This window comes from Oncorhynchus clarkii, chromosome 16 (assembly GCF_045791955.1).
Source record: "Oncorhynchus clarkii lewisi isolate Uvic-CL-2024 chromosome 16, UVic_Ocla_1.0, whole genome shotgun sequence".
NCBI lineage: Eukaryota > Metazoa > Chordata > Actinopteri > Salmoniformes > Salmonidae > Oncorhynchus > Oncorhynchus clarkii.
The window spans coordinates 32498665-32520826 of NC_092162.1; the positions used below are offsets into that span (position 1 = coordinate 32498665).

Below are 22162 nucleotides of genomic sequence, written 5' to 3' on the forward strand. Positions count from 1 at the left end.
TTTTCCTGACAACAAATACTCTTGATCTCTCTCTCTCCCACTCACTCTCCATCTCTCACATGTGTATTGTAATGGGTGCACAAGCCTTTTTTTGTTAACATTGTTTTTATGGGTCCATATTGTGACACAACTCTTCCTGCGAAACAGTGAATGATGCTCCAATGCTTTAGCTGCCCCATCATTTTCCGTGACGTTTCGGTTCAAGTTGACCTCAGCCAGAGGTGAACAAGGTTGAGTAAAGACACTCGATGCATCCCAAATGGCAGAGCCCTGGCACATAGTGCACTAGGGAATAGGGTACCATTTGGGACACAAGCAAGTGTGGAACTTAAGCACTCACTTCTCTCTAAAACCGCCAGACTCAGTTCCATCTCCTCCTCCAAGGAGCTCGTATTCACAACAGTGTCCAAGAGAAGCTCAAACGGACCCGAATGAAAGACATCAGAGATGGAATCACAAAATGTTTTTTGGATAGTTTTACTATGGTTAGCCGTTGGAGAGAGATGTGCGGTCACATTGTTGAATGTAACACACATACTGCTGCGTCTATGGTCAGCCCATCCCATGTTGATTTGAAGAGGGCTTTTAAAGAGGGTCGACCATGGCCGATATTGCTGCACAGGGATATTTCCATGCCGTTATGCCAGGATATTCCTATTGGATTTGTCATTATGCCTGGGCCAGCCAGATGAGGATGGGCTCCAGTTCTAGGAGTACTGGTTCTTCTATCTAGTTTTCCTTTTTTTTCAAACACCTTGGAGTTTGAGGTTTTCTGTGACAGCTCTATGTTGTGCACTGTTGATACTCTAGATTCCATGTGCCTGACAAATGTCCTTGGATGTTTGTGTAGTACACATAAGAGAAAAGGCAGCGATACAACAAATATTTTGGATGTAGTGATTGGAAACCACTCCACCAACCATCCCTGTTCCTCCTCCCCACTGCCCTATTAGCATGTTGCCCCCCGTCCTTACCAGTCTCACAGTGCTGTCCAGTCACACCATCAAGACAGTGGCACCGTCCTGTCACCTTGTCACATGGAGCGCCAGAGCAGTGGCACGATTGGTTACATCCAGCCCCGTAGCGCCCCTTCAGGCAGTCTGTAAGAGAGGACACACACACACACAGACATTCATGATTCATTGACAGATAGTATGATGATATACAGATGAAAAATACACTAAAGTATTTATGCTTACACAACTGTTTGGCTGCCCTCAATTGAACTCATTTGGATGAATTTGTTTAGATTGGATTGACATGTAGGAAATATGTGTGAGCAAAAGCCAAATTGGATTTATACCAAAACATAACACGACTGATCATATTTACACCCTACACATCCTGATAGATAACATGTCCACCAAAATATACGCTTGCTGTATCAACTTCCAAAAAGCATTTGATTCAATTTGGCAAACAGGACTGTTCTACAAAGTTATTGAAAGTGGTGTAGGGGCTAAAGCATATGACATAATTAAATCAAATGTATACTGAGAATATGTGCAGCATTAAAATTGGCAAGAAATTAACTGAATTCTTTAACCAAGGGCGGGGCATTCACCAGGGTTGCAATCTGAGCCCTGCCCTGCACTCAATATTTACATCAACGAATTGGCCACTATTCTAGAAAAATCCTCAGCCCCTGGTGTTAGTCACCACAATTCAGAGGTTAAATGCCTACTCTTCGCAGATGAGCTATACCTGCTGTCACCCACAGCACATGGCCTACAGCAGGGCCTGCTAGAGCAGTACTGCCAGACCAGGGCCCCGGCAGTAAGCCCCAAAAATACTCAAATAATGATTTTCCAGAGAAATTGAAATACCTATTAAAATGTGGCTAAAACGAATTGAATGTGTCATTGAACCAATTACACTTCATGGCAGCGAGGTGTGGGGTCCACTGGCAAAATAATATTTCACCAAATGGGACAAACACCCCATTGAAACCCTGCATGTAGTTCTGTATGATTCTCCTACATGTCCAGAGGAAAACTACAAACAATGCATGCAGGGCAGAATTAGGCCAATATCCAGTAATAATAAAAACTTTTTTAAAAAGCAATTAAGTTCTGGAAACACCTAAAATACAGTGACTCCCTCTCATATCATTACCAAGCCCTGCAATGCTAAGAGCTGAGCAAAGAAAAGATTCCCCTCATCCAGCTGGTCCTGGGGCTGAGTTCACAAACCTGTTCTACTAACACACTGAAGCCTCAGGACCAGATTCAATCCGAATAAAACAAATTACAACACAATCAAAACAAAACTGCATTGCTTATTGGGAAACTATTTGACCATGGTTACTGATCATAACCTCAGAAAAACCTTGACAGCGTACAGGCTCAGTGAGCACAGCCTTGCCATTGAGACGGGTAGACAGGAAAACCTGGCTCCCTGTATTGGAAAGGCTATGCAACCACTGCACCACAGCAGAACCTGAGACGGAGCTGCATTTCCTGACAAAATGTCAAAAATATATAACCATTAGAGAGTGTAATTTCCCCAAATTTGAAACACTTATTCAAGGTTTCAAATACCTCTCGGATGAGAGTAGGCTACCCGTCCTGTTGGGGGAGGACACAGAGAGCTGCACAGAGAGCTGCTAAGATGAGGAACATTGTCTGACAGACCAATGAACCTGCACATGTCCTCTACTGTATGCTTATTGTTCAATGTGTGGTTATTTTGACCCTTGGTTATTGTTGTCCCATTGACAATTTTGATTCTTATGATTTTCATATTGTAAATATCCAAAGTAAGCTTTGGCAATATGTACATTGTTACGTCATGCCAATAAAGCGAATTGAATTGGGGAGGGAGAGAGGGAGAGAAAAACAAAAAACCCGGCACGATTCCCCAATGTTCCTAATTGAATGCAGATGCAAGGCTCTGGTCGCTTCATGGCTTCCAGATGACAAGCAACTCAACGCCAACTTTGTGTTTCAGTGAAACTATTCTGGTTATTTTCGTCTTATGGACACACACACAACCACACACATGCATAGCTACATACACATGCAGACACGAACAGTAGTTACTTAGGCAGTAAGTTCACTTCCCCACACACACACTCTCATGGACGCAAGTATGCGTGTCTGGAAATGCACAAACACTTCTATCTCCCACAGAGTTTGAGTATATCCATCACACAATGACCATCCTGCTAGGTCCAAAGCCAGACACTAAAGATAGAGGGAGGCATGGATGGAGGATGCAGACCCAAAGGATGGCTCCGGTTCCGAGAACATCACCTTCTGAGGTCAAGAAGACTCCCTCCCACACATTCACACAGCTGCCTGTCAGTATGGCCAAAACACTGCAGTGTAGCACACACACAAATGTTTTACATTTTAGTCTTTTGTTTTTTAAAAGATTATACTTGATAAACAATACAGAACATACACATACAAACAACAACATAATACAAACATCGCACCTGCCCAGACCCACTCGCACACACCATCTCCAGCATCTCCTTCCGCCACATGGTCTCTCTCTCTCTTGCACGCACGCACGCACACACGCATACGGGTTCCAGATACACCAAAAGCCATTGTAAGCGAATTATCATATTTTTTACAATGTCTGGAGAAGTGTTTTAACGTGTTGGTATTATAGAATGATGCAGTAGGGGAGACTGGGCAGAGAATCACATGGTTGGCTCATAGCTGGAGTGCTGTCTGTTGATGCAGGGGTTGCAGTGAGCTCTCCTTTATCCTCATGATCAAAATGTCACCCTTTAATGAACACTTCTGTTCTTACCTAATGGCTCCAATACAGTGGCCTCCAACTCTTGTCCTGGGGGACTACAGGGTGTACAGGCTTTTTTTTCCCACCCCAGCACTTACACACCTGTTTCAAATCATCAAGGTCCTGATGTGCAGCTAATACCCTCCCCCCCAACCTCCTGTTGATTATTGTGTAACTGCTCAGCACAAACAGAAAGAGAGAGGGAAACAGAAGAACAGTGTTGAGTAACTCATCTAAAATAAGAGTATGAACTCATAAAGAGCTGGAACTACCATGTGGGTGGAAGACTGTGTGGGTCCATGAGAAACACCATGATAAAAAAAAGATGGATGTCCAAACTGTGCATGTGCGTGTTGTGCAAGGTTGGGGTCCCTTGGAATTTAAGTCACTAAATTCAGGAAGTGATTAGCTTCTCCTTTTCAGTTTGTTGAGAAATCATATAAAATGGATGCAATTTTTTCAATTATTGAATTGGTATTGCAGTTTATTTCTTAAATTGAATTACTTAAATTCTAATTGACCCAATTACAAAGATTGTTAGCACAGTTCACATAAGGAAATCAGTCAATTAAAATAAATTCATTAGGCGCTAACCTATGGATTTCACATGACTGGGAATACAGATGGATCTGTTGGTTACAGATACCTTTTAAAAAAAAGTAGGGGCGTGGATAAGAAAACCAGTCAGTATGTGATGTGGCCACCAATTCCCTCATGCAGAGCGACACATCTCCTTCGCATAGAGTTGATCAGGCTGTTGATTGTGGCCTGTGGAATGTTGTCCCACTCCTCTTCAATGGCTGTGCGAAGTTAATGGATATTGGCGGGAACTGGAACACGCTGTTGTACTCGTCCATCCAGAGCATCCAAAACATGCGCCGACTGTTGGCTTCGACAGAGATGATCGCCTCGCTTCACGTTCTTAGGAAACTATGCAGTATTTCGTTTTTTTATGTATTATTTCTTACACTGTTACCCCAGGAAATCTTAAGTCTTATTACAAACAGCCGGGAGGAACTATTGGATATAAGAGCAACGTTAATTTAACAACGTTACGACCAGGAATACGACTTTCCCGAAGCGGATTCTCTGTTTGGTCCACCACCCAGGATAATGGTTCGGATCCCTACAGGCGACCCAAAACAAAGGCGCCGCAGAAGGAGCGGAGCGGTCTTCTGGTCAGGCTTGTTAACGGGCACATCGCCCACCGAGCCAACATCCAGTCTCTTGACAACAATTTAGACGAAATCCGAGCAAAGGTTGCTTCCAGAGAGACATCAGAGTTTGTAACATTCTCTGTTTCACGGAAACATGTCTCACTCGGGATACTTTATCAGAGTCGGTAGAGCCACCTGGTTTCTTCACGCATCGCGCCGACAGAAACAAACATCTCTCTGGTAAGAAGAAGAGCGGGGTGTATGCCTTATGATTAACGAGTCATGGTGTAATCATAACAACATACAGGAACTAAAATCCGTTTGTTCACCTGACCTAGAATTCCTTACAATCAAATGCAGACCGCATTATCTACCAAGAGAATTCTCTTTGACTATAATCACAGTCGTGTACATCCCCCCCAAAGCAGACACCTAGACGGCCCTGAAAGAACTTAATTGGACTCTATGTAAACTGGAAACCACATATCCTGAGGCTAAATTTTATCAGCAAATCGAATGCGCGACCCGGGCTGGGAAAATTCTGGATCATTGTTATTCTAACTTCCGCGACGCATAAAAAGCCATCCCTCGCCCTCCTTTCGGCAAATCTGACCACGACTCCATTTTGCTGCTCCCAGCCTATAGACAGAAACTAATTCCACGCTTCAAGATTGCTTCGATCACGTGGACTGGGATACGTTCCGGACAGCGTCGAACAACAACATTGATGTATACGCTGATTCGGTGAGTGAGTTGATTAGCAAGTGCATCGGTGATGTTGTACCAACGACAACTATTAAAACCGTCCCCAACCAGAAACCGTGGATTGATGGCAGCATTCGCGCAAAACTGAAAACGCGAACCACTGCTTTAATCAGAGCAAGGCGACCGGAAACATGACCGAATACAAACAGTGTAGCTATTCCCTCCGCAAGGCAATCAAACAAGCTAAGCGTCAGTATAGAGACAAAGTAGAGTCGCAATTCAACAGCTCAGACACGAGAGGAATGTGGCAGGGTCTCCAGTCAATCATGGACTACAAAAAGTAAACCAGCCCCGTCACAGACCCCGATGTCTTGCTCCCAGACAAACTAAACAACTTCTTTGCTCGCTTTGAGGACAATACAGTGCCACCAACACGGCCCACTACCAAAACCTGCGGACTCTCCTTCACCGCAGCCAATGTGAGTAAAACATTTAAACATGTTAACCCTCGCAAGGTTGCCGGCCCAGACGGCATCCCTAGCCATGTCCTCAGAGCATGAAGTGCTTTGAGAGACTAGTCAAGGATCATATTACCTCCACCCTCCCTGACACCCTAGACCCACTCCAATTTGCTTACCTCCCCAATAGGTCCACAGACGACGCAATCGCAATCACACTGCACACTGCCCTAACCCATCTGGACAAATCTCACACTCAACGTCAACAAAACAAAGGAGATGATCGTGGACTTCAGGAAATAGTAGAGGGAGCACACCCCTATCCACATCGACGGGACAGTAGTGGGGAAGGTGGAACGTTTTAGGTGCCTCGGCATACACATCACGGACAAACTGAAATGCAGACAGCGTGGTGAAGAAGGCACAACAGGCCCAAAAACACCCACAAACCTTTACAGATGCACAATCGAGAGCATCCTGCCGGGCTGTATCACCGCCTGGTACGGCAACTGCTCCGCCCACAACCGCAAGGCTATCCAGAAGGTAGTGAGGTCTGCACAACGCATCACCGGGGGCAAACTACCTGCCCTACAAGACACCTACACCACCCGATGTCACAGGTCAAAAAGATCATCAAGGACAACAACCACCCGAGCCACTGCCTGTTCACCCCGCTATCATCCAGAAGGCGAGGTCAGTACAGGTGGATCAAAGCTGGGACCGAGAGACTGAAAAACAGCTTCTATCTCAAGGACATCAGCCTGTTAAACAGCCATCACTAACATAGAGTGGCTGCTGCCAACATATTGACTCAACTCTAGCCACTTTAATAATGGAAAAATTGGATGTAATAAATGTATCACTAGTCACTTTAAACAATTCCACTTTATATAATGTTTACATACCCTACATGACTCAACTCATATGTATTTACTGTACTCTATACCATCTTGCCTATGCTGTTCGGCCATCGCTCATCCATATACAGTGCCTTGCGAAAGTATTCGGCCCCCTTGAACTTTGCGACCTTTTGCCACATTTCAGGCTTCAAACATAAAGATATAAAACTGTATTTTTTTGTGAAGAATCAACAACAAGTGGGACATAATCATGAAGTGGAACGACATTTATTGGATATTTCAAACTTTTTTAACAAATCAAAAACTGAAAAATTGGGCGTGCAAAATTATTCAGCCCCCTTAAGTTAATACTTTGTAGCACCACCTTTTGCTGCGATTACAGCTGTAAGTCGCTTGGGGTATGCCTCTATCAGTTTTGCACATCGAGAGACTGAATTTTTTTCCCATTCCTCCTTGCAAAACAGCTCGAGCTCAGTGAGGTTGGATGGAGAGCATTTGTGAACAGCAGTTTTCAGTTCTTTCCACAGATTCTCGATTGGATTCAGGTCTGGACTTTGACTTGGCCATTCTAACACCTGGATATGTTTATTTTTGAACCATTCCATTGTAGATTTTGCTTTATGTTTTGGATCATTGTCTTGTTGGAAGACAAATCTCCGTCCCAGTCTCAGGTCTTTTGCAGACTCCATCAGGTTTTCTTCCAGAATGGTCCTGTATTTGGCTCCATCCATCTTCCCATCAATTTTAACCATCTTCCCTGTCCCTGCTGAAGAAAAGCAGGCCCAAACCATGATGCTGCCACCACCATGTTTGACAGTGGGGATGGTGTGTTCAGGGTGATGAGCTGTGTTGCTTTTACGCCAAACATAACGTTTTGCATTGTTGCCAAAAAGTTCAATTTTGGTTTCATCTGACCAGAGCACCTTCTTCCACATGTTTGGTGTGTCTCCCAGGTGGCTTGTGGCAAACTTTAAACGACGCTTTTATGGATATCTTTAAGAAATGGCTTTCTTCTTGCCACTCTTCCATAAAGGCCAGATTTGTGCAATATACGACTGATTGTTGTCCTATGGACAGAGTCTCCCACCTCAGATGTAGATCTCTGCAGTTCATCCAGAGTGATCATGGGCCTCTTGGCTGCATCTCTGATCAGTCTTCTCCTTGTATGAGCTGAAAGTTTAGAGGGACGGCCAGGTCTTGGTAGATTTGCAGTGGTCTGATACTCCTTCCATTTCAATATTATCGCTTGCACAGTGCTCTTTGGGATGTTTAAAGCTTGGGAAATCTTGCTGTATCCTAATCCGGCTTTAAACTTCTTCACAACAGTATCTCGGACCTGCCTGGTGTGTTCCTTGTTCTTCATGATGCTCTCTGTGCTTTTAACGGACCTCTGAGACTATCACAGTGCAGGTGCATTTATACGGAGACTTGATTACACACAGGTGGATTGTATTTATCATCATTAGTCATTTAGGTCAACATTGGATCATTCAGAGATCCTCACTGAACTTCTGGAGAGAGTTTGCTGCACTGAAAGTAAAGGGGCTGAATAATTTTGCACGCCCAATTTTTCAGTTTTTGATTTGTTAAAAAAGTTTGAAATATCCAATAAATGTCGTTCCACTTCATGATTGTGTCCCACTTGTTGTTGATTCTTCACAAAAAAATACAGTTTTATATCTTTATGTTTGAAGCCTGAAATGTGGCAAAAGGTCGCAAAGTTCAAGGGGGCCGAATACTTTTGCAAGGCACTGTATTTATATGTACATATTCTTATTCATTCCTTTACACTACAAGGTAGTTGTTGTGAAATTGTTAGATTACTTGTTAGACATTACTGCATGGTCGGAACTAGAAGCACAAGCATTTTGCTACACTCGCATTAACATCTGCTAACCATGTGTATGAGACCAATAAAATTTGATTTGATTTTGATTTGATGCTCAATGGGTTATACTCTGGTGAGTTTGCAGGCCATGGAAGAACTGGGACAGTTTCAACTTCCAGGAATTGTGTACAGATCCTTGCGACATGGGGCTGAGGTGATGGTGGTGGATGAATGGCATGGCAATGGGCCTCAGGATCTCGTCACAGTATCTCTGTGCATTCAAATTGCCATCGGTAAAATGCATTTGTGTTCGCTGTCCGTAGCTTATGCCTGCCCATACCATAACCCCACCGCAACCATGGGGCACTCTGTTCACAACGTTGATCAGCAAACCGCTTGCCCACAAGACGCCATACACAATGTCATCTGCAAGGTACAGTTGAAACAGCGATTCATCTGTGAACAGCACACTCCTCCAGCGTGCTAGTGGCCATCGAAGGGGATCATTTGCCTACTAAAGTCGGTTAATACGCCGAACACCAGGGTCGTGACCAGTCATATCAATACACTGGTGAGGATGACAAGCACGCAGATGAGCTTCCCTGAGACGGTTCCTGACAGTTTGTACAGAAATTCTTCAGTTGTGCAAACCCACAGTTTCACCAGCTGTCCGGGTGGCTGGTGTCAGATGGTCCCGCAGGTGAAGAAGACAGATGTGGAGGTCATGGGCTGGCGTGATTTCACGTGGTCTGCAGTTGTGAGGCCGGTTGGACATATTGCCAAATTCTTTAAAACGATATTGGAGGCGGGTTATGGTGGAGAAATAAACATTCAATTCTCTGGAAACAGCTCTGGTGGACATTCCTGCAGTCAGCATGCCAATTGCACGCTCCTTCAAGACTTGAGACATCTGTGGGATTGTGTTGTGTGACAATTTAGTGGTCTTTTATTGTCCCCAGCACAAGGTGGACCTGTGTAATGATCATGTTGTTTAAATCAGCTTCTTGACATGCCACACCTGTCAGGTGGATGAATTATCTTGGCAAAGGAGAAATGCTTACTAACAGGGATGTTAACAAATGTCTTCACCACATTTTAGAGAAATATGTTTTTTGTGCATATGGAACATTTCTGGCATCTTTCATTTCAGCTTATGAAATGGGACCAACACTTTACATGTTGCATTTATATTTTAGTTCAGTGTAAATACCCATTACTGTTTCCAATAAATGGACAATGAAGTACTATTCTGCATTGGTCTGGGCTGGCACGCCATGCACTGTACCCACCTAGGTCACAGTTGTCCCCATGGAAACCAGGCGGGCACTGGCGCAGACACTCCCCTGTCACACGATCACAGGGTACCCCTGATGGACACCCACATGTCCTCTTGCAGGCAAGGCCATAGTATCCTCTGTCACATTCTAGAGAAGAGGCGCAAAAGTGGGTTAAAAGTGCTGGTTACACATTTAGGGACAGTTTCCCAGACCCAGATAGAACCATTCCTTGATGTGTGTGTGTGTGTGTGTGTGTGTGTGTGTGTGTGTGTGTGTGTGTGTGTGTGTGTGTGTGTGTGTGTGTCTGTGTGTGTGTGTGTGTGTGTGTGTGTGTGTATGTGCGTGCAGAACATCTCTTGAACCACTGACCCTCCTGGCAGTTCTTGCCCTGGTAGCCTGGTTTGCAGACACAGGAGCCGTGGCGGCGGTGGCACTCCAGGGTGTTCTGTTGGAAACACTGGCACTCCTCCGAGCAGCCAGGGCCATATGCCCACTTAGGACACGCTGGGTAGAGACGGCACACCAAAGGGTTAAACCGGACTGCAGGCCTGATAGGGCACACAGGGATACTGCCTGATTGTGTACGTGGTTGTGCAGGGCAAGAGGTCCAGGGCCCGTATTGATAAAGAATCTCATTGTTGGGGTTATGATTATGATCAGTTTAGCCATTTAGATCACATTGAATAACATTACATGGACAGAGGGGACCTGATCCTCGATCAGCAATCCTCTGAGATGCTTGACAGCCCCTGATCACAGTATGATCCGTACAAGAAATGAGTCTTTCCTTGAGGTAGTCACTGGGTCTGGCAATTGAAATAAATGGCTACAGGGAGTGAATGTATGACAGAAAGGAAACAGAAAGTAGAGAGTCAGTGAGATGTCACGCCACTCACGTAGGTGACAGAAACGCCCATAGAGCCCAGGGTCACACAGGCAGGCTCCGTAGGTCCGATGGCAGTGCCCGTTTTTGGCACAGTTACACTTCTTATTGCAAAGTTTCCCATACAGGCCGCTAGGACAGCCTATGGAGCACAGAGACACATAGAGAAGAGTAGAGAGTACATTATAGCACATTATAATGTGCACCAATATTGGTATTTGCACTTTTGGGATAATTCAAATGCTAGGTAAGCCAAATCATATGTACCATTTAAAGAGAAAACAATGTTATTTTGATCCAGGTCTGCATGATAACATTAATGTGTGCCAACTCACCATCCTGGCACAGATCCCCACTGACTCCAGGTGGGCAGCGACAGTGCCCGCTCACAGGGTCACAGGTGGCACCATTCTTACACTTACAGCTGAAGAGGCAGTTCCTGCCAAATGTGCCCTCTAGACAAGCTGAGCAGAGGGAAGGAGAGAGAGAGGGTGAGAGAAGCATAGACACGTACGTGTATGGCGTTAAATCTCTCAATCAAAGCTGGATACGTCATCAAAATAGGCAATTTCTGTTGGATGATTATGTCTGACATAATGTAAAATTCCCTTCAAACACATATACAGATGCAGGATCTTAATTTGAGCCGCAGTAAATGTAAATGTGACTTTGAGGATTAAACCCTTTTAATGTTTTGATACACCACATGACCAAAAGTATGTGGACAACTGCTTGTCAAACATCTCATTACAAAATCATGGGCATTAATATGGAGTTGGTCCCCCCTTTGCGGCTATAACAGCCTTCACTCTTCTGGGAAGGCTTTCCATTAGATGTTATAACATTGCTGTGGGGACTTGCTTCCATTCAGCCACAAGAGCATTAGTGAGGTCTGGCACTGATGTTGGGCGATTAGGCCTGGCTCGCAGTCGGTGTTCTAATTCATCACAAAGGTGTTTGATGGGGTTGAGGTCAGGGCTCTGTGCAGGCCAGTCAAGTTCTTCCACACCGATTTCGACAAACCATTTCTATATGGATCTCGCTTTGTGCATGGGGGCATTGTCATGCTGAAACAGGAAGGGGCCTTCACCAAACTGTTGCCACAAAGTTGGAAGCACATAATCATCTAGAATGTCATTTCCCTTCACTGGAACTAAGGGGCCTAATCCGAACCACGAAAAACAGACCCAGACCATTATTCTTACTCCACCAAACTTTACAGTTGGCACTATGCATTCGGGCAGGTAGTGTTATCCTGCTATCCACCAAACCCTGATTCGTCCGTCGACCTCCGCCAGAAAGTGAAGCGTGATTTATCACTCCAGAGAACGCGTTTCCACTGTTACAGAATCCAATGGCGGCGAGCTTTACACCACTCCAGCCGAAGCTTGGCATTGTGCATGGTGATCTTAGGCTTGTGTGCGGCTGCTCGGCCATGGAAACCCATTTCATGAAGCTCCCGACGAGCAGTTCTTGTGCTGACAATGCTTCCAGAGGCAGTTTGGAACTCGGTAGTGAGTGTTACAACCGAGGACAGACGATTTTTATGTGCTACGCACTTTTGCACTCGGCAGTCCCGTCCTGTGTGCTGGTGTACCCTACCACTTTGTGGCTGAGCCGTTGTTGCTCCTAGACGTTTCCACTTCATAATAACAGCACTTACAGTTCCCTGGGGCAGCTGTAGCAGGGCAGACATTTTACAAACTGACTTGTTGGAAAGGTGGCATCCTATGACGGTGCCACGTTGAAAGTCACGGAGCTCTTCAGTAAGGCCATTCTACTACCAATGTTTGTCTATGGAGATTGCATGGCGGGCGGTGTGATTTTATACACATGTCAGTATCGGGTGTGGCTGAAATAGTCGAATTCACAAATTTGAAGGGCAGTCCACATACTTTTGTACATATAGTGTATATTTTGTTCTCTCTGCATGGCATCAGGTGCAGAAGAGACTCACTCTGGTTGCAGACAAGGCCTGTCCACCCATCAGGACAGTCACAACGTCCCTCCTCCAGGTCACACACACCACCGTTGGAGCAGTCGTCACACGTCAGGCTGCAGTCATGGCCAAACGTTTCGTTTAGACACACTGGTGAGGAAGAGCAGGAAGAGGAAGATGAGGTACAATATATATAGTAAAGGAGTAAAGCCAATTTTGACTTTGTTTGCAATTTAAAAAAAATATGTGCAAACAAGCTTTTTATAAGCTGCTTACATCTGTGTTACGACTTCCTTATCTAGTTATTACAACAGTCTCATGTATGCCTTATGTGGTTGTTGCTACAGGTGTATGTATACCAAAGGTCTTGGTGAGAGTGCTCTGGGCCCGGAGCTCTCCCAGGCCGTCCTCCTCATAGTCGTCATAGCGCTCCAGCGGCTGGAAGTTGTCATTCAGCAGGGTGAACTGGGGTGGAGGGAGCTTCACCGCGATGCGGCCGCTCCACTCCAACAGCTCTACTGCCCGCTCCAGGGCTGGAGGGAGAAAGTAGAACAGTCATTGTCTCTGTCTCTGCACACTTAGTCTCCATTCTAATATCCACTTTAGCATGCCACTTGAATAAACTCTGAGGCCTAGTTACAGCCAATAACGGCTACTGCCTGGCATAGCCTACCACTAAGGCCCTGAGTTTTGGTCAAGTCAGGATAAACTTCTGGCCCTAAGTATTATTTTGACCTGACTACTGCCCAGACAGGATTCATTTTCAATCCGCTTACGAATACAGGAGAGACGGTTCTCGTTTAGCCGGTGTCCGAGGCGACAGTAACACTGGAAGGAGCCGGCTGTGTTCTGGCAGGTATGGTCACAGCCTCCGTTGTCTACCAGACACTCATCCACATCTGCAACATCAACAACCAAAACTAGAAATGGTACATGTCCTGAAGAAATTCTATGTGCTTGCCACGATTGTAGAGTTCAAGCTGCAGCAAACACACTAATAAGGCTCAGAGAGATTACATCATTGTAAGCAAAGGGGGTCTTCATGCTTACAGACATCAACAACAGAACTTAAATCTGCCAAAACTACAATTATTGTCTTCCAATTTACCCCGTTCCTTGAGGCATGCAAAGGGACGGGGTAAGAGCAAACTGACTTTTATTCTGTAAACAGGAAGTCGACCCATTGTGTAGATAGATCATTTAAGATCATTTTTGATAGCATTTGATCAAGGAGGTTATCCTGCTAAATGGACCATACCATCACAGCCACACCCATCCGAGTTGAGACGGTAGCCAGCCCCGCAGTAGCATTCGTAACCCCCGGGATAGTTCGTACAGTCCTGCTCGCAACACGAGCTTCCCGTTTCGCACTCGTCCAAGTCTAAAACACACACGGCCATTGTTGACAAGTCTGTCTATGAAGGGACTTTAGTGCCAATAATTTGTCAGTTCAATCGTTTTGAATTCATGCCAAATTCAAAATGATTGGCACTAAAATCCCTCCATATCGATCAAAACTGATTATATTATTCTCCAAACTGCTCTTTGCTCACCCACACATGTCCTGAGGTCATCGTCCAGATGGTAACCATGGTTACAGCTGCAGACAGGTCCGAGGGCGGAGTGTTGGCACTTTTGGGAACAGCCTCCGTTGGCAGTCTCACAACCGTTCACAATCTCCATCTCGATACCTGAGGAGAGACAAATGTGGACACCTGTTGTTCCAAGACAAACATATACACAATATTTTCTTGCAAATAATCCCTTTTTCTTGTGGCGCTAATGTTTTAGTCTGACCAAAACATTTGTAATAGCCTTTGTTGTATTTTACTCTAAACTCCAACATCCCTAAAGGGGAATATGGATGATGATTCATGTCAGTAAAAATGCTATAATAAAAGTGTAAATGTGTAATGCTATTTTGACATCACGGATAATTGGTAATGTCTCAGTGAGTAAATGGGAGTTGACTGAGAGTGAATGAAAGTTGACTTACGATAGCATTTCCTGCCATTGGCACCCAACTTGTATGCTGGGTTACAGACACAGGTAAAGGAACCCTGGGTGTTATGGCAACCGTGGGCACAGGCAGTTTGGCCTGTCTCACACTCATCGATGTCTGAGACACACACACACACACACACCTTAAATCATTGTAATCACCATTACCACCAATAGACTAATCCCTAGAAGCATAGTCAATTCGGAAGTTTACCTTCACAGTGTTTGCCATCCTGTGCCAGTGTATATCCAGGTCGACAGTCACACTGAGATCGTCCTCCTTCATTTCTACAGGTGTGCACACAGCCTCCATTTCTGTCTGCACACGGGTTTCTCACTGGAACACAGTAACACAGAATGAGTACAATAATGTACGTACACGTACACACACAGACTGACAGAAACACACACACATGCTCTTGCCGGCACTCTCCCTTGTGGTTTTGAGGGAGTAAGAGGGTAATGGGGTTAAATGGGAGTCTGGTTACTTTCTCCCTGCAGATATGGCCATAATTACTTCCATGTCTGGAGTCCTGAGGTGAATTTCCAAGTGGCTACACGTATTAGGAATCAAGAGGCTTTTCCTTTATTTCTTGGTAGCTACTTGTTGTCGATGCATGGAAGACAGTGCACATCTAGCTAAGCAGGAAACAGAGAATTCATTGTAAAGGAAAACAAAGTCAGTAAAAGGTACAAGATTTCCACATCTGCCCAAAGATAGAATTGATACAACAGTAACAATGTAACTTTTCCACAATGCCGGTTTGTTTGAAATCCACCCTAGGTATAACTATTTCATGCATTGCACTCTTGGATGGTGCTTTGGTAACCAAGGCAACAGTGAGCCTCTGGTAAGACTCAGTTAATGTGTATTGGCCAGTCAGTCTGCTGGCCAGACAGACCAATGGTCAGAGGTCGCCAAGCCAATGGTAAGTCTCGCCAAGCCAACCGGTCTCTGTCAAGGACCTCGCAGTCGGATAGGAGACTAGAGGAATTTTAAAGCTCGCCAAAGTGGACAGTAATTTAAAAATGTTTTGTTATTACAGTTCACACTTCCCAACAGCTGCAAGCTATGCTTTATAACCTCGTAAATTACTATAATTGTATTTTCCCCTCTATTTTATCAAAACCATTTAAATATCCAATTGGATTGTAAACATAATTGACATTTCTCTGAGGGCGTTTTTTGTCTTTTGATGTTTAAATGTAAAATTCCAACAATATTACATGTGTCTTGATATATAAAATACGACATGTTGTATCTGAGATCTACGTGTCGACCACAATAAGAACCATCTGAAGTTTAATTCAGAAGTAAGGATCCAGGCTGCCAATGGCCTTTGGGTAAGGACTGAGGACTGCCAGCAACGAAATCTGAAGCCAACCACTCCAGCACAGCTGTGTAGTTCAGCTAAGCTCATAGTGCAGGGGATTTGTGAAAATTCTGTTTACTTTTTCATAAAAGCATGAAACTTGGTAAACTTGTACAGTTTGGGGCCCTGAACATTTCGATATGGAGGCATCGGAAAAACTCCTGCAATTTTCCATTCCCCCATAACCAAATAAGGTATTTATTTCTCCTATCTCCTGAACCAAGGATGCTATTACAGAGAAGGTGATGTTTACCCCTATGTTTTGATGGTCAATGATTACAATGGTACTATGAACAACATCAAATCGCAACCTAGAGGCAGTGGCAGTCATTTTGCGATTCCGCCATAGCCGGACAATGTATTTTCCGTCATATCTACTGAATGATGTCATGATATCACAGAAGGTGATGTTCACAACTATGTGTTGATGGTCAATGAATAAAATTATATCCCATAAAACATCAAACAGTTCAGATTATTATATAATGGTGGACTGCTGTGGTAAACAATGGAAAGAAATCCAATGAAATCTCAGTTTCTGACAATGGGGAAGGGAGATACCTAGTCAGTTTTACAACTGAATGCCTTCAACTGAAATGTGTCTTCTGCATTTAACCCTCTGAATCAGAGAGGTGTGGGGGGGCTGCCATAATCAACATCGTCAGCATCCGGGGAACAGTGGGTTAACTGCCTTGCTCAAGAGCAGAATGACAGATTTTTACCTTGTCAGCTCGGGGATTCGATCAAGCAACCTTTTGGTTACTGGTCCACTAGGCTACCTGCTCAATGTCAATGTAGCACTCACTTCCGTAGCACTCACTTCCGTAGCACTCACTTCCGTCATCATGAAGTGCTTTGAGAGACTAGTCAAGGACCATATCACCTCCACCCTACCTGACACCCTAGACCCACTCCAATTTGCTTACCGCCCCAATAGGTCCACAGATGACGCAATCGCAATCACACTGCACACTGCCCTAAGCACAAGCATTTCGCTACACTCGCAGTAACATCTGCTAACCATGTGCATGTGACAAAACATTTGATTTGATTTTATGTACACCTTATAATATTATTTCTGTTGTTGATTTGAAAATTTGATTTAACAATTTTTTGAGAAATATTATACTTTAGGATAAGCTTAGTTTGGGGGCAATGTGGAATAAATAATTTTTTATTCTGCTTTATTGAAAATGTATCACCATGCTAAGGTACGAGCAAGAAAGATTCTGCACGGGACAAGAACGGATGTCTGGTCCCCCACAGTTTATTAGGTACACCCATCTAGTACAGGGTCGTACCTCAACTTTGCCTCCAGAACAGCCTGAATTCTTCAGGGCGTGTAAACAGTATCAAGGGACCCAACATGTACCAGGACAACATTCCTTTCACCATTACACCACTGGATGGGACCATGGACTCACGCTACTTACGCCAAATCCTTACGCCAACAGGAACCCGGATTTGTCAGACCAGGCAATGTTTTTCCACTCCTCAATTGTCCAGTGTTGGTGATCGCTTGCCCACTAGAGCCGCTTCTTAGGTTTGTGCCGCATGGCTCAGCATCAGTTTGCATATCAGCTAGAATCACCTGCGTTGTTGTAGGGCAGCCCCCGAAGTGACTCTTCTGATCAACTGTTTGCAATAATTTCCTTTGTGTCATTTTAGGAAATCAGCATTCTCTGTATTATGTCTCCAACCCCCATTGTCTCACCTCTGAGAAGCAGATTTGACATCATGCAAGTCTGATATCTGATTGGAGGTTAACGTGACAGTAATACTATTGGTCAACACCGCAGATTTTGAATACAAACAGCTCAGATGCTTATAAAAGGGTCTTAGATTCCTTGTTCTTTCTCTTTTTTTGTGCCTAAACTGCTGTGGTGAGATACAATCTCTCTCTTTCTGTCTCTCTCCACACCATGGACTTTTGGGGCATGGCCTTTCAGGGTATGATGTCTTGTATAATGTTATCATTGTTTTTTCAAAGTAATTCAATAACAATTGTATTTAGAATTCCATTCTCAGACATGTCTTAATTGCCTATTACTGTAACTCAACTATAGTGTGCTTGCATATTGCTAAATAATCTTTATGGAGTCGGATAATTCATTAGATGTGCTAATTGCTTAATCTTATTATGAGTCACATGTGAGGTATTTATAATATAATATATACTGTATATACACAATATTAGTGCCAACAACAATGTGGGTTTCGATTCGCATTGGGAACATATAGGCTGTCGCTTTGGATTAAAGTGTCTGCCAAAATGTCATAAAAAGGATGGACTGAGAAGTTTGCACACAAGCACTCACAGGTTTTTCCTTTAAATGGCCGACTAGTGGCACTTACACTTGCAGTGTTTGCTGTCCTCTGCAAGATGATAGTTGGGTCTGCAGCGACACTGGTAGTGATCCGGGGACAGCTGCACACAGTCCTGCTCACAGCCTCCATTTCTGACAGCACAGGAGTGGACGGCTGGGGAGAAACACACAGAGTGAGACATGATAGATCAACAATTAAAGGTGATGTACAGTACACAAATGTAATTGATTGATTATCATGTGAAGAAAGAGTACCTGTTTAGAAACTCTCAAAGTTACATGTTTGACCACTATTGTTTTTTAAATTCAGATTATCTACAATGACACAAATAGTTGTTAATGCGAGCAGGATAAACTCGCGGAAATTACATGTACAGTAGGTCTGCTCGCTCTGACAGCACGAGCAAGTGTTTGTCTATATGTTCTCACAAAGTGCAAGACACCCCCAGATCGTTTCAAACGTTTGATTTATGCTAACGCATAACCCAAGGTGAACTGTATCTCAAAGATGAGATGTAGCTCCTGCATTTTCAGTTGGAGGAACTCAGAAAAAGGAGTTCCAGTTTCAAAACAAAAGCAAACATGAACCCCATCTACACTCCGATCTTGGAAAATGATGAAGGCGCTGACCCCACTCCGCTCCACTCTGTTTTCTCTTCAATTGCCATCTCAGGACAGAGGCCCAATAATAACAACGCTTTTTTTGCTGATCCATTTGCGAGACATCTGATTCGGGCCGATAAGCCTGCGGACAGCAGGGTACTTACAATACGTGGCTCATTGCAGTGGACCTTGACTAGAAACAACCCTTGCCGCTCACCCCTAGATCCCTCAAACTTAACTCTGGACCTTCGGAGCCAGTTCCACTGCTTGGTTTTGTTGTTCCCTTCTAATCAAGAACAGATTGAGACCTGGCACACCAGGTGCGTGCAATGAATTATGAGGTAGAACATAAAATCAGCAGGCTCCAGACCTCGTTGGGTAAGAGTTGAATACCCCTGCTCTAGAGCCTAGGAACGTTATGCATATCTGAAAGGACTGGATAGGTATAAGCAATATGATAGTTGCTCAACCTTGCCCACTAGGTGGAACTTGCAATATTTCCCACACCTATCTTATCCTGTCAGATCTAGTGCCTAGAGTGGTATAGGGGCAGGGGGTTGTGTCTGACATATGTTTATTCAGGAAAGCTGTGAGATCTTCAGTGGAAAGTATCAGGTCTTCCCCTGACAGACAACGTGCCCCGGGAAGCCATAATGACTCACTTGACAGGGTCGCTTTGGCAAGTAAATTGCCTATATGCTCTCCATCGATAGTAAATCACCCAAAACGTCACATGACCAATATATGAGCCAACTAGGTCTAATTTTGGTCCACATTTCATACTAATTCTCAAATAGCAATGTTCATTTTCCCAATGATGGATGAGTTGGCTCCTTCGGCTGTGCTAAGCCTGAACCCAGATGAGATGTAGAGTGAAAGAATGACATGGGGAAGAAAGAGCAAAGATTATGGATATACTGACAAGATACATGTTTCTCAACCATAACAAATGGGAGTTGTTGTCCACAAAGTGGCACGGCGGGCTATATACCTCCCGACAATCCGTTCTTTGGATTGGTGGACACATCTCATTATTGTAATCCTTTTTTAAATATTCGATGAGGGTTGTTGACGTCAACCGCCTGTATTCAATGGAGAGAGCCGCTATGCTACTAGGCTCAAATTCTTACACAGGGACATTCGAAATCAATCTTAAATTAATAATTATTTATTATCAGCCTGCTGGAGAGGTTCCAACAAACTTGATGCACCATAGTGAACATCTGTTAGGAGCTCTAACGGGGCAGTCCCGTTAATTCCCTTATATACTGCAGACAAGTCCTATTTGCATGATTTAGCTTATTCATCATTCATAAATAATGAATGCTTGCTTCATTCGTGTGACCGATCAATACCTCACGAGGCTTCTTCTCTCTAAGCAGAGACCTTGAAACTGGGATATCTTTCATTCTCAAACAAGGTGTGGGCGTACTGCCAAATTGCAGATACTGATAAGTGAGGATTCGGTCACTTGTATGAACACATAAAACTGTTATTAGAAAAGCATATGATTAGAACACAGAAATGTGTTATTATAAAATCACAAACATTAAAAATTTACAGCACAGGGTCTATACTTTTTTTCATGGAAATATAGAAATTAATTTAAAATAAATCGAGCTCAATCTGAGTCTTTGATAAAAAAAAACTTTTGTGACGTAGGAACACTCTAAGGGTGTGGTCAGTCAGTCATATGTTTCTCATTAAAGCATATGTCACAGAGTTTATGCATGGTGTCTTATTTTGCTCTACTGTTTGGAACAGCCTTGAGTTTGTAAGCTGCCTTTAATTTAAAGGAGGAAAACAAGGCCTGGCAAAAAAACAACAGCATGAGAAAAATGTGATGGTTTGTATGACACATCATGCCATCAGAGGGTTCCATGACATCAAAGTAGCCTGATTAAAATCTAAATAAATAACTAAATTGAATATGCGCTTCTGGACTGCACGCAGTTGCTGTGCAGACACCAAGAGGGAATCTAAGATTAGTGCGTGTGTCGGAGCACATCTTCTACCTCTCAGTGGTGAATAGGAACAGCAATGGGGTTAAAAGTATTTGTAGTTTTGGAGGTGGTGGCTTTGGAGGTGGCCAAAACTCGAGAGCTACAGGGGGTGCACATTCATGTTCCAGCCCAGCTCTAACACACCTGATTTTATTAATTCATTGTTTGCCAGGACCTTGGTTAGCTGAATCAGTTGTGTTAGTGCAGGGCTGGAACAAAACCTTGCACACTCGTAGCGCTCCAGGAAAAGGATGAATCAATGAATTAATAATTATAAATCACAAACTGAGGTAGTGTAATTTGGGGCCCATTTCCATGAAAACGTTAATAATATGAATGGGTTCCCATCTCTGTGGTAATTACTCATAAAAATACACAAATCAGGTTATTTGTAGACAAGCTGTAACATTTCCTTCAAACGGGCCCTGGTCAAAGCCAACAATGTTTCGGCAGGCCTCGGGGGCTTCCCATGGCCCGCTGCGAGGCAACGGTCCTAAATCAATCACACAGACAAGAGAAGAGTAACAACTTTGCTATATAGTGACTCTTATCATGTTTATCTTTACTTTTTTGATACAGAAAGATCATACTATTATCACATATGACCTCCAGCCACTTCTGGGCATCAGATCAACAGTTACTAACCTTAATTTGGACTTAAAATATGACTTCAACTCCGACTGAGCTATTCGACTGTTCATACCCGATCCTATTTCTTTGTTCCATGGGCTAAAAAAACGCTACAGGTGTAGACACAGGAGACAAGGTGGATTCCTGGTGAAATTGTGGCAAAGACAAAACCAAACGGTGCTCTCCTCCATTCTATTGGAAAATTTCCAGTCACTCGAGAATAAGATGGATGATCTTCGTTCGAGTCGCTCTGTTACAGATTTTTTTTATTTTGAGGTATCACGTTAGCACATAGGGCACACCAATTGGTGTCACCTTGTTAGTAAGTATGTGTTACACCTGTGCTGGCTTGTCCATTTCGTTAG

The 22162-nt window shown here is 43.9% G+C and overlaps 1 protein-coding gene across 1 annotated transcript in view; it reads right to left on the reverse strand.

The window, feature by feature from the left end:
* LOC139367562 (multiple epidermal growth factor-like domains protein 6) overlaps nucleotides 1-22162 on the reverse strand; it is a 110519-nt gene that overhangs the window by 61611 nt on the left and 26746 nt on the right. The window contains exons 3-15 of the mRNA XM_071105814.1: nucleotides 18590-18715; nucleotides 15076-15198; nucleotides 14857-14979; nucleotides 14414-14551; nucleotides 14119-14241; nucleotides 13637-13759; nucleotides 13220-13393; nucleotides 12879-13010; nucleotides 11257-11385; nucleotides 10935-11063; nucleotides 10408-10542; nucleotides 10051-10185; nucleotides 975-1100 (exon numbers count right to left, since the gene is read on the reverse strand). Coding sequence (XP_070961915.1) covers nucleotides 975-1100; nucleotides 10051-10185; nucleotides 10408-10542; nucleotides 10935-11063; nucleotides 11257-11385; nucleotides 12879-13010; nucleotides 13220-13393; nucleotides 13637-13759; nucleotides 14119-14241; nucleotides 14414-14551; nucleotides 14857-14979; nucleotides 15076-15198; nucleotides 18590-18715 — 1716 coding nt within the window. The remainder of the gene's footprint in view (nucleotides 1-974; nucleotides 1101-10050; nucleotides 10186-10407; nucleotides 10543-10934; nucleotides 11064-11256; nucleotides 11386-12878; nucleotides 13011-13219; nucleotides 13394-13636; nucleotides 13760-14118; nucleotides 14242-14413; nucleotides 14552-14856; nucleotides 14980-15075; nucleotides 15199-18589; nucleotides 18716-22162) is intronic.